The 13,708-nt window shown below is 40.2% G+C and overlaps 1 protein-coding gene across 1 annotated transcript in view; it reads left to right on the top strand.

The window, feature by feature from the left end:
- Nucleotides 1-13,708, top strand: part of SMAD1 (SMAD family member 1) — a 77,925-nt gene that overhangs the window by 56,716 nt on the left and 7,501 nt on the right. Inside the window, exons 3-5 of the mRNA XM_032764898.2 lie at nt 2,146-2,403; nt 4,948-5,064; nt 9,330-9,551. Coding sequence (XP_032620789.1) covers nt 2,146-2,403; nt 4,948-5,064; nt 9,330-9,551 — 597 coding nt within the window. The remainder of the gene's footprint in view (nt 1-2,145; nt 2,404-4,947; nt 5,065-9,329; nt 9,552-13,708) is intronic.

A 13,708-nucleotide genomic window follows, 5' to 3' on the forward strand; every position in this document is an offset into this window, starting at 1 on the left:
ATCCGCAGGCAATAGATATATAATATATATATATATAGGGAAGCAGTGTTTTAATGCCCAGAAAAGTAAGGAAGAATTATTTTTTCCTTTTCCCATCTTTATAGCTTTAAACTTAAGCTCTCATTGTTACCCTTTTCACCTCTTATTTATTAGGCCAACACATGTTTGCTATGACAAGTAATGCACTATTTGAACTTTATTGAGTAAGAAGTGCTCAGAAACGCAAAAGTTTTTCAGAGCAAACTTTAAGAAAAAGAGGAATCCTGATATTCAGAGGAATTGGAATTTGACTTGTGCTGTGTTGCAACTGGTAAGATTTGAAATATTGAGGTGCATGTTGGGATAAATCTAAATGACTTTCTTCAGTTATTTATTAAAATAGTTCCTTAGAAACAAGGAATATGCACGATAGAATGAACGTGTTTCTCCTGCTCATTTGCCTGGTGATGTATTAGGCCAAAGAGCAAGAACTTCAAGCACGTGGAAGATGAAGATACCTTCTCTCATAACATACATTCATCCTCTAGTGTAACATTCCACTCATGAAATGAACACAGTTAACTATGAAGCAGTCCATTTTAAATAATGACACCCTGGTTTAAGGATTGTAAATATAATGAAAGCTGTGCTGAAGCTGCTGTCAGTGAAATTGGATGTATATGTAAAATTGGTACTGATTTAACTTACAGCTTGACCTTAAAGTCCAAGGGTCTGATGCTGCAACCCTTTCTCTAAGAATAAATTCCCCATGTTGTCAGGACTGCTTGAGTGAGTGAAGATTTGCAGGTTTGGGCTAGCTTCTCTAAATAAAACCTCCCCTGAATATATCTAAGTCAAGAAACACTGCAGACACTTTTGTGGCCTCTCCTGCAGTTGAGGTAAACAGCTGAGCTGCTTTCATCAGAGTGAATTTTAAACAGAGGAATGAGAAGGCACTTTGTTCAAAGTGTCATGTGCATAATTTGCATCTGGGTCTTAGACCTTTCCTCAGGTGGCCAAACAGAGTTGAGAGGCAGCATAAGCCTCTGGAGTAAGACACTGTATTTCTTCTGTTCCCTCCCATCCTTCTCCTTCCTTCTTGGCAGGCTCAAAAGGGATTTTTTTTTCCACTTTTCCTTAGCCAGGGAGTGAAGTGGAGTGGAACAAAAGGAATCGTGTTCCATTTGTCTCCCACTGTTGTGCGCCTTCCCCTCACAGTTCTCTTCCTCCCACCCTTCCCAAAATAAAAATCTCCAGCTGTGCTTTTAAAAGAGCTGGATGATCTTCTGAGTGGTTCAGCCTCTGCTATAAGAAATTTGGAGGCAGAAATGCTGGGCTGAAAGAGCTGACTAAGACTGTTATATTTTAACACATCTGTTGTCCTATTCATTTCCTCTGTTAAAATGAGTTAAAAGGAGTGTTTCCCTGGAGTGTATGGATCTTGGGAGTGTGATCTAGCAAGTTCTGACCCGTATCTTACTTGTCCCATAGTAACATAGGGCGGGAATTTCATTTGCCAGATTGCTCTGTTTTAATTGCATTATATAACCCTATCTAAATTAGGCATTTGATGGTAAATTGGCATAGAGGGTTAAACTAGTAACTTTTTTTTTTTATTAGCAGTTAAGCATATTGCGTAGGCTAAAAATAAAATTACAGCTGTTGGAACCAGGATTAGTTCAAGGCCCATGTAGTATTAGCGTTATGTTAAAAAAATCTGTCCTTATTAGCAGGGTTTGGGTTACAGACCATTAAATGATTAGCATGGGAACCAAGTGCACTAACATGAACTGCATGTCAGCATTAAATTGTGAAATACTGTTACATCTCTGATCACTTATTTTTTTTTTTAAAAAAGAAAAGATTGTTTTAACTTGTCCCTTTATTCTTCTGCTGGCCCTCCATAAAAACAAGCTTATGGCTGGGGATCCAGACAGCTACTGTGATCGTTGTGAATTTAAATTATGCAGTAACAGGATACTAGGAAAGGGTTTTTGCCTAGACGCATGTTCCTAGAATGTGACTGCCTCATTTCTGAGACACATCTATATGGCATAAGGGACTCTGAAGAGCTCTCTTTACTTCATCTAAGTACAAATGTCTCTGCATAATATAACCCTTAGGGATCAGATCTTCAATGTTGTTTTTTCTTTTTTGCTCTTCTAGTTCTTCCTCCAGTGCTGGTTCCAAGACACAGTGAATACAACCCTCAGCACAGTCTCTTGGCTCAATTCCGCAACCTGGGACAAAATGAGCCTCACATGCCACACAATGCCACTTTCCCGGACTCTTTCCAACAACCCAATAGTCATCCATTCCCCCATTCCCCCAATAGTAGTTATCCCAACTCCCCTGGAAGCAGCAGTAGCACCTATCCACACTCTCCTGCTAGCTCAGACCCAGGAAGTCCGTTCCAGATGCCAGGTAAGTTCACCTTCTGTAAGAGTTAAGGAGAGTATAGCTAGATATTGCAAGTATCGTTAAGCAAAAGCGTCATCAGCCAGCGCTTAAGTGTAATCAGTAGCTATTGAAGAGATGCTACGTATCGTGGTGACTGAATCAGGCTGCCTAGCAATAATGTTCAACTTTTAGTATTCTTTCTAATGCAGGTAAAGTGCTTTGTTTTACAAATCAGCTGTATTTGGAGGGGTTGGGGGTGGGGGGGAATAATGTATTAGTGCAGCATTGAGTCCTGACATAGTTTGGGGGAGGAGGGGTGTTGTGCATATCTAAAGTTCTGACAAACAAATATTGCTACAGAATGTCCTTGTTCATGAAAGAGATCTACTCTTAAGTTCAGCATTAGGTTATGGTTCTATAGAAGATGTTTCCCAAGGGGATCACACTACCACCACTTGATTAAATTATTCAAATGGTGATGTAATCCCGAGAAACAAATGCTTCAGCTGCAAAACAGTCTCTCAGCAGAGGCCCTGGAAAGAAAACTTGAGCATGTCTGTCTTAAAGACAGTGGAACAATTGCCTTTTATTTCTGTTTTGATTGTTGGCTATAGGCTTTTACAGAAATGTCTTATCTTTTTGCCTGGTTTGTCCATGACTAAGGATCATGAAGGAAAGCAGCCTCTGAAAGATGTTCTTGATTTAACTTTCTGCTGCTGGGAGAAGGAGCCTGGGCAACTAGTGTGCTGTCTTCCTTCTTTTGGGGCTGGAGGAGAGAAGGGGAGAGAGATTTGCAAAGATATATGTAGTTTCTTGTGTAAAGGGGGTGTTCATTGAAGTTAACTACTGATAGCTGTCTTCAAGAATTTCCCTTGGTGGGTAAGGACTACTGAACTGTGTGTGCTGCATGCATGTGTTTTGTAATTTCTTCTGAAAAATCAGTACATTTTTAACCCCCCCCCCCCCAACATTTTATTTAAGAAACTATAGGATAAGAGCTTGAAGGACTGCTGCTTATGATTAGGCTCTGGGACTCCTTGTCCCAGTGGATACAGACCAGGTCACAGAGGTCCCATGCTTGGTCTGTAATGGGAAAGGTCTCCTACAGTATCCCCATGCCAGATGTTTTATGGTAGCTCATTGGATTTGGTTTCTGAGGAGTCTTGTTCTTGCCTGCATTCCTGGCTAGAGGTAAAGCAGAGTCAGCAGCTGCAGTGAAGAAACTGAATGAGAGAGCATTGTGGTGGAAAAGATGAAAAGGCATCCATCTTGAGGCCCTCTTAGCCCTGACTCAGTATTCTGAGTCATTGCCTTGAGATAGGTCTCTTGGCAGACACCCATTTTGAGTTAGTAGGGCAGGAGGAGCCCCAGTTGTGAAAATATGAAAGGGGAGCAGGACTATATCTAGAAATGTGAAAATTTTACATATGCTGGCTAAAATGGTGGCCTTCCCACAGTACTATATAGACATACAAACAGCATAACAGTTGCAATTACACAAATGTATCATAGTTCGTTTGAGGCCTAATAAAGAATCAAAATTTTGATCCTCACCCCACAAACTTAGATTTCTATTCCATGGTGCATTCTTGCCTACTCTCCATAAAGGGGACTGTTCGTAAGGTCAAGTGGAAAAGCATAGAGAAAATTGGAAAAGCATAGCTGTAGTATTATCGTAATGCTTAGTTGAGAGCTTTGTGTTACTAACTTTTTAAACTAGCTTGTTTTTGAAGACCAGAAAGTTGCATGAAAGAAATGGTGTAGTTATGGGCCTGTTTGCCTTTTGGTTACTTGTCATACTTAATGACTCACTTATTGATGGAGATAACAGTGATGCATAGGCTGCTTACTTGCTCTTTGGTGCAGAATGGTAGTAATCAAATTTCATGCACCAGGGCAAAAAGTCTGTGGGGTCAGGAAGGAGATTTTAAGGCACTCCTAAGAGCTTAAATCCCTTTTGACAATGAGACTTAGGTTGTTTCAAAATCATTTTAGGCACTGCAACAGCGAGCACAGCAATGCCTAAATACTTTTTCAAAATCTGGGCCTAAATCTCTGTGCTTCAGTTTCTATTTATACACTGGTGGTGATATTTCACTAGGATGTTGAGAAATTCATTAACATGTGGTACATTCAGATACTACACTGATGGAGGGCCACGTTGGAAACAACATCGATGAGATTAGAACCTCTTGACTCCAAATCCTGTGCTCGTGTTCTGTTCGTGTTCTATATGAATGTAGGGTGAGAGTGCTGAGCATGGAGACATTAATGTACATACAGTGCTTTGAACTTGTGAAGCACTGTTGACAGAAATGCAGCCAAGCTTTCATTTGTGGGTTGATAGTTAGAACTACAATAAAAATTACTTATTTTTTCATACACAGTAATCCTCTGCTTCCCTGAATCAAGGTCCATGATTGCTTTCTCAGATGTTCTGATGAGTGGGTGGAAGTTATGGCTGAGTCAGGCTGAAAGTATTTCCCAGTTAACGCTGAACTTTTATGTGGATATATATGTACATTTTAAAGAGGGAAGGAATTGTATCTCTGCCTTTTCTATATTTAGCTGATACTCCCCCTCCTGCTTACCTGCCTCCGGAAGATCAGATGACACAGGATGGCTCACAGCCAATGGACACCAACATGATGGCACCCTCAATTCCCCCAGAAATAAACAGAGGAGGTAAAATGCTTCTATATGTGTTTTTTTTTCTGCTTGGTTTCTTAAGTGCAAAGTTGCTTAATTTTTTAAAGCTGAATATGAATCCAGATTAATATGTTAATGGAAATATGTAACTACAGATAATAAGAACTCCAGGGAATAAGGGATTCCTTTCCCTCCTCCCCCAGCTGGAGGTGAAATTATACACTCTAAGTCTAAAAAAGTCTGACCATACATGACTAAATTAAGGTATCACTATGTTTTACATTTTAAATGTTGACTTTCAACCAGAAGAATCCGAAAGCATTATTACAAACTCATCTGTAACAATCATTGAAGTTAAACAGTTCTTATGGTAAAGTATAGTAATTGTGTGTAATGGCACACAGCATACCTGTTAACAGGCAGTGAAAGGTATCTATTCTGATTATAGTGACTTACTGAGACAGTGCCTGATGTGTACGATTGATATCCGGTTGGTAGGTGGGTGAATTTAGAGCAGGGAATATAGTTGCCTAAATTGAGATTTGATCAGGACACTGGCACTAACATCTTTTACACTTGTGAAAAGTCCTATGAATACTTTAATACAAATGGTCAGGGTCTCAGTATGCTTCATCTTCTGAAACACAACACATCAACCGAAGTGCCTCTTAAACACCATGATATTGCACTGGCTTAGCTCTGATTTCTAAAGAAGAGCATAACGCTGAATTGCCAACATTGCTTCTTGCAGCACCCTGGGTTTTTCCTGGGAGCTTTGGGGGGTGGGAGGAATGTTTCCTTTCCCATGTAAGTAGTGGCCTGATATGACCCTGCTTAGCTTGTGAGATTGCACCATGAGGTGGTATTGCTGCAGGAAAAATGCGTTAAGTTCTTGTTTTACGTCCTATGGCACAGGCAACTTTTTACACACGGCTTTTTAAACACATAGCAAATATAACTGCTGAGTAAAGGATTTAGTGCATTCAACACATGGTGAGAAATAGCCCCCTTTGAGAACACTTAGGTTCACACAGCCATGCATCCAGCCAGGAGAGAGAGTAGCAAGTTGAACACTGTGTCAGAATGATTATAAAGAGTACAAGCATATGAACTATTTAGCTGTTTAATTTCATACGAGTTTCGTTAAGCTTAAAATGTCTGAGCTCACAAATATATCTGCTCTTATAATATAATTTATATTGTTCTGTATTCACTTATTTTCCTTCTTCAGAATGAGCTTGCATTTGATAAGCACCATCTTTGGCATTTTCAGTTGTTTTGCTGATCTATACGCTATTGTGTACTGTCTTTTTTTTTTTGCAGCTGATGAAGGCCCAAAGTACATTTTATCAGTGTTTATACCTAACTCTGCAGACTTCTGCACATTTTTTTTCTTGTAAATATCTGTGCTGTGAAATTTTTGCATCACATATGAGACCCTTAACAATCAAAGGGAAATGGCTTCCATTTTTATTTTCATTCTTAAAAGAAAAGATTTTTGTCTATTTTTTTAAAATCTTTTTTCCTGCTAGTAAGTTTAATAGTCTTTTAATTCACTGTTTCTTTAGTGGCAAGGGAAAAAGACAAATTTATTTCTTTGCTTATGCTTATTTGTCTGCTCATTCTTTGAGCTCCTGTATGTTTGCTGTGCCTATCCAGTGTCTAACTGCCCTCCTAAAAGGCCTGCTGTAGTTGTATAAAAAGTTTTTTTTTTCAATAAACTTTTATGTTAAACATTTTAGTTGCAAATGTTTAGAAGCATGTTCTTTATGGAGATTTGTTAGTCTTAAGAGATTTGACTTAACAAGCTGCATCCTGTCACTGAAGCTGGGTAATTTCCATTGTTGGCCCATGCTGGGAATGGAGAGACAAAACGCACCTGCTCTGCATGACTTAAAACAAACGTAAGGAAGTTAGTATGAAATCTGTGAGAGAGAGATATGATTCATTCTGTAAGAATGGCCAGCTGGCAAGATTTCTTCCTGAGTTTGAGAACTGGGGCAAAGCGGTAGCTTTGGTAGTTACTGGCAACTTAATTTGAAAGCAAAGTGTAGTAACCCCTTGCTAGTAATTAAAGTCCGTTTTTTTACAATGATTTGAAAAGGCTTAACAGTACTGTGGCTTTACAGAACTTAATCCCCTTCTCATGAGCATTTCCCAGCATATTCTTGGTTAGCAATGGACTTCACACTGGAAAGACCCTGTACCAAGATGTTTCTCGCACCGTTTTCATCGCTTGACATTGCATAGGCTACATGCTTTCCTACTATTTATGTCGGCCTGATAATCACATTTTATATTTTTAAAATTCTGCTCATGTCCTTTTTAATCAGAAGAAAATCAGTGTATGAAAAACTTTTTTCTAAGCAAAGGAAAATATAGAATGTTGGTCTTAAAGTTAATGTTGGCATTGGGAATGCACTGAAAGGAGAAACAAATTGCTGCAACATCGTCATTTTAGCATTTCAGCTTGCATTTCGGGCTGTGATCTGCAGAGCTGCTATCTCAGATTCCTAAACTGTGTGTACTAAGCACAGAAATAGTCATTGTCCTCACTTTAAAACCCTCACACACAGAACAGCCACATCCTATCTCTCTTCTTCAACCTCCTTTATTTGGAGGTGATTTTAATAATTTGTGGCTATATTGGGTATTTGAGAGAATGCACATTAGGTGGAAACATCCAAAGTAGTACATATTGTTGGACACCCTGTTTGAAACTCCGTTGACAGAGAGAACATCCTTCATGCAAAGGGAGAAATGCCAAAGCAAAAAATTTTTAAAATTACTTTAAAGCATCCATGTATTTTTAGAGCTTAGGCAGGCGCAAACAGAAGATTGGATGTTTCAAGAGGCATGTTTTCTCTCAAACTGTTGCAGAGTTTGCTAGCTGAATAAGGAATTGTTTGTTATGGAAGAACATTTGTTGCCATTATCAGAATATTGGAAAAATAAGTTTTGAGGGCTCCTGATGTTACCTGACTAATGACGGTTTAGTATCTAATGAAATCTTAAAACATTATTATTTGTTAGTATTTAATCATTTTTTAAAGGTTTATGTTCAATATTGATGCATAAACCTTTATTTCCATGGCATTTTGCTGAACTTCATTCCCGTTTTTGTAGCCCAAAATACTATATTCTGGTTTCTGTGTATAATGTAATCTCATAGCCTTGTAAATTCCCGATTCCATTTTATTTTTAAATTGTTGCATAATTGTGTTCCAAAGTCTAAGCTTTCATTTGTTTTTTTTTCTTTTTAGAAAAGCCTCCTAGCCCTTCTGATTGTGGGGGGGGGGAAATCTTCAGAATCTAAACTGAAGCAGTACTGTCTGCTTGAGTTTGCAAGGAGTATGAAACAAATGATCTGAGAGATGAAATTTTGCTTATGCATCTCATTAGGGTGTTAATGCTGAAATCTAGCGAGTACATGCACATTGACTATTCCGTTGCTGACCACTTTTTAATAGAACCATCAACTGTAATGTGCAAATTTTTTGTTGTTCGATGTAGCGGCTGATACTGAGGAAGGTCACTGTGAACCAACCCCGTGGCCTATAGGGCATAGAAATGAAGAATTCAAACATCCCCTTCCCAAATTTTAAAGTAATTTCTGCACCTGCCCAGTAGGTGAGTGGGGGGAGGGTGGGTGGGGGATAAGAGGTGCATGGCCTTCCCAGATGCAAAAGATTAATCTGCCACCTGGCTTACCAAAACCCCAAGCCATGTCTCACTCCTGTCTGTGTGGCCAAAATCCCAGCTGCCTCCTAGGCAGTTGTGAAAACCTCCGGCTGTTCTCTGACAGTTTCTGTTATGTGATTTCTCATTGCTAATACAGAGTTTTGTAACATGTAGAATATTTTTAAAATTTGGTAGCTCTATAAAATAAACTGAGGAAATACTTCACTGATTTGTCAACACTCAGGGTAGTGCTGATCTAGGTCATATGTTGCAAAGAATGCAGGAGTGCTTGATAGGTGTGGTTGTTGAGCCCCCAACATGTTCTCTTGCTTAAGTACTTGTTGCCAGCTCTGGTATTTTTTCCTGTGTCTGAAGTCTTGTGAGTAATTTTATCTTAACTGTATTTGTATAAATTCTTTCTTTGGCTCTGAAAAGTTAGTTTTTGTTTGTTTTTTAAATATCCAAATGATAGATGAACTTCATGGAAGACTACACTTTAATTAGCAGTTATTTCACCTGAATTTCTCTGATCCGAGGTCTACAGGTTGCGGATCTTTAAAGTTCAGACACATATTAGTTGCAGTGCCATTGATTGTAACCTTTTCTTTGTTTCTTTGCAGATGTTCAGGCAGTTGCTTATGAAGAGCCAAAACACTGGTGTTCTATTGTCTACTATGAGCTGAACAATCGTGTTGGGGAGGCATTTCATGCCTCCTCCACCAGCGTGTTGGTAGATGGTTTTACTGATCCTTCAAACAACAAGAACAGATTTTGCCTTGGGCTGCTCTCTAATGTTAACCGGAATTCCACCATTGAGAACACCAGGCGGCACATTGGCAAAGGTGCATTTAGTTTTTCTCTTGTTTGTTTTTGCTTTCTAGCTAAATGCAGCAATCTGGGCTTCTTGCCTCAAGGACAGACCATTAGAACATGACTTCATAATGTATATGATAAACACTGGCAAAGAAATGATATATTTGCCAAGTCCTGTATGCTTGTAAATGGTCACCTGTTGTATAATTGCAGGATGCTTTCTACCTTCTAATCATTTTTTTTCATTGTCTGCAGACTCTCATCGATTTTAATTTTAATTAGCACAACAATTTAAGGCAGTTTCTTTCTCTCTCACAGCCCGGCTAGTGATGATTCTGGAAATCTGAACTATATAACTGCAGCTAGCTCTCTGAACAAAATAATCTTTTTTTTTCCCCTGGATTAACGATAGCTAATTTGTCTGGGCCTTAAAGGAGTATAGGCCTGCTAAAGTAATATCCCTCCTTTAAACTGTATTTGGAATTTTCAGAAGTCCAAAGGACAGTTCATGGTATTCCTGTCTGCGTCTTTGACAGTCTTCTCCCAAAAGAATTGATTGTTTTTTATTTAACTTCACAATAGTCCATTTTGAGAGGAACATTGTCATGTAAATTAAATCAAAATAGACTTATTTTAATTTTTGTGGTAGCAAATGTTTGTACACCATCTAGCAGTGGTATTGTAATACAAACAATAACGTAAACTTGCTTTTAAAACAATTTAATTGGAAGGGTGGTGAGGTGAGGTGGTAGGGATTTGATTTGCCCAAACCATAGGTGTATTCTTTGAGCATCAATTGGTGCGGTACCTGGGTGCTGAAAAAATTCCATTAGAACGAAATGGACAGTCAGACCTTTTCAAAACTTCAAGATAATAAAAAGCCATGTAGCATAAAAAGTAAAAGAAAGTACTTTGTGCATTTTTAGACAGGGAAAAAATTTGATTGACTTTATTTTATTTTTTTCCAGAAATGGGTCCCTGGAGCTCTGCAACCATAAAAATGTATTTCAGGGGAAGGGCTATTTTGTCTTTTATATTAATGCACTATGAAATTGGTTTAGACAGAAAGCTGTCTTTGAATGTCTCCAAGCATAAAAAAAAAGTAGAGAGATCAGTTTCTTACAGTGATGTTGTCCTGGATCTCACAGGACACTGTTTTGAAACTGAACTGGTACCGCAGGGAGATTAGTTTTCATGCAGTTTATTATTTTGAAAAGCAACCTTTACCCTAGAAAAGCTTTTTCCGTGCTAGGACCTGTGCTGCTCTCAGGTTATACTCAGTGGCAGAACCTCTAAATCTCATTCTTTCTCTTCCCCCCCCCCCCCCCCCCCCAGAAAGTATCTATGTACTTATATAACACTTTTTTTATAGTTTTAACTAGAAAATGGACAAAGTAAACTTTTAAAAGCAGCCTCGTTGCAAGCAAAGTTCTACTGAAGCATTAACTGTACATATACCAGAGATACTTTAACTGTACCAGATACCAATGCAGGATGGAAAATGCAAGAAAGCTATAAAATAGATACATATATACAATGAATGATGGCAGGAATTCTGCGCTTAAAATAATGTTGATTTTGATTTCATATTTAATGGATTCCTTCAAAAGTTGAAAGTCAGATCCTAGTGAGGATAATAAGGTGCACAAACTCTGGCAGGTTAAGTGTAAAAAGTATAATAAGGCAGGCCAGGAAAAAACTTGTTAAAGAGACAAACTAACAGTAAGATATTTACATCAGAAACAGGAAGTCTGCTGAACAGGTGCCACTGAACAACAAAGGTGTTAAAGGAGCATGCACAGAAGCTAAGTGAATTCTTTGCATTAGTCTTCACTTCACAGGATGTGGGCATAGGCAGCAAGTTCTATGGGCCCGTGGTGCCTGGGCACCAGGAATATTCCTGGCCCAGGAGCCGGCTCCAGCACTGTTTTGAGCCCAGGTCTCTCTTGGCGCTCCCTTCCACCCCTGGGCACTCTGCGTGTGTGTCCTCTCCCCCCCCATCCCACCCCCCGCGTGTCCCCTGGTCTATTTAAAACGGCCTGGAGCCCCCACCCACCACTGGCAGTGCAGCAGACCTGAGCGGCATCCTGCCTGCTTGCTCCATGTGGCTGGTGGTCCCTGGGCGTAGTGAGTCGGGTCTGTGTTTGCACGTGCTGCTCCTGCTGCAAGCAACCCTGCGGCCAATAGGAAGCTGTAAGGACAGTGCCAGCACACGGAGACCCCCTGGCTCGCCCTGCCTAGGAGCCCTGGGTAAGCACTGCACCACCCACATCCCCTCCCAGAGCCTGCACCCCACCCCTTTCCCACACCCCCTCTTGCCCCCAAATTCCCTCACAGAGCCTATACCCCCTCCCCTGTCCCATGCCCCCCTTCTGCCGCCATTTTCCTTCAGAGTCTGTACCCCTCTCAGAATCTGTACCCCTCAACCCCTCCTCCTGCACCCCTACCCCCTTCCGCACTCCCTTCCAGAGCCCAACCTCTCACCTCTTCTGACCCAAACTCCCTCCCAGAGCCTGCACACTGTACCCCAATGCCCTGCGCCAGCCCAGGGCCTGCACCCCAGACCTCCACCACCCACCCAAACTCCCTCCCTGAGCCTTAGGCAGGTGCAGGGGGGCGCAGGGCTCTGGACGTTCTGGGCACCACCAAAATTTCTACAGACCTGCCATCCCTGGATGTCTGTGAGATATCCACATCAGAGTTATCCTTTTTGGGTGACACATCTGAAGTACTATCCCTCATCGATATCAGTAGAAGCTGTTTTAGAACAAACTGATAAATTGAACAATAATAAATCACCAGGATCAGATGGTGTTCACCCAGAGTTCTGAAGGAACTGACATGAAATTGTAGAACTACTAACTGCAGTATGAAACCTATTGCTGGAAATGTACCCTCTGTACCCGATGGCTGGAAGGTAGCGAGTGTAGCACCAGTTTTTTAAAAAAAGGCTCCAGAGATGATTCTGGCAATTGCAGGCTGGTAAACCTAACTTCAGTACAGTGCAAATTGGTAGAAACTATAGTAAATAACTATCAGACACAGAGATAAACATGATTCGTTGAGAAGAGCCAACATGGCTTTTGTAAAGAGAAGTCACACCTCACCAATTTACTGGAATTCTTTGTGTGTGTCAACAGCCATGTGGGTAAGGGTGATCAAGTTGATATATGGTACTTGGATTTCAGAAAGGTCCCTCACCAAAGGCTCCTAAGAAACTAAGTAGCCATGGCCTAACAGGAAAGGGCCTCTCATACTGGTTAAAAGATGGGGAAACAAAGAGTACGAATAAATGGTCAGTTTTACGAATGAAAGGAGAGAAACAGCAAGGCCCCCCAGGGATCTGTACTGGAACTTGTGCTGTTCAGCATATTCATTAATAACCTGGAAAAAGGAGAGAACAGTGATGTGACACAGTTTGCAAATCATAAAAAATTATTCAAGGTAGTTTTGAAGAGTTGAAAAGGGCTATCATAATACTGGGTAACTGAACACCACAATAGCACATGAAATTCTAGATTAAGTGCAAAGTAATGCATGCTGGGGAAAAAAGTGCCAACTACACATATACAATGATGGGTTCTAAATTAGCTGTTACCACTCGAGAGAGAAACCTTGGAGTCACTGTGGATAATTCTCTGAAAATTTCAGCTCACTGCGGAGTGGCAGTCAAAAAGGCTAATGGAATGTTAGGAACTATTAGGAAGGGATAGAAAATAAGACAGAAAATATCATAATTCCAATGTATAAATCCCTGGGGTGCCCATACCTTGAATATTGTGTCTAATTATGGTCTCCCATCTCAAAAAGGATATAGTGGAACTGGAAACATTCAGAAAAGGGCAACTAAGATGATAGGAGTATGGAATGGCTTCCCTATGAGGAGGGACTAAAAAGATTAGGGTTATTCAGTTTAGAAGAGATACGACTACAGGAGGATATGATAGAGCTGTATAAAAACATGAACGGTGTGGAAAAAGTGAATAGAGACTTGTTTACCCTTTCCCACAATGCAAAAACCAGGGTCACCCAATAAAATTAATAGGGAGCAGATTTAATGCAAACTAGATGAAGTACTTTTTCACAATTAACCTGTGGAACTCATTGCCATGGGATGTTGTAATGGCAAAAGTGTAGCTGGACTCAAATAAGTTCACTGAGGATAGGTGTGTTGATGGCTGTTAGC

This window comes from Chelonoidis abingdonii, chromosome 5 (assembly GCF_003597395.2).
Source record: "Chelonoidis abingdonii isolate Lonesome George chromosome 5, CheloAbing_2.0, whole genome shotgun sequence".
Lineage (NCBI taxonomy): Eukaryota > Metazoa > Chordata > Testudines > Testudinidae > Chelonoidis > Chelonoidis abingdonii.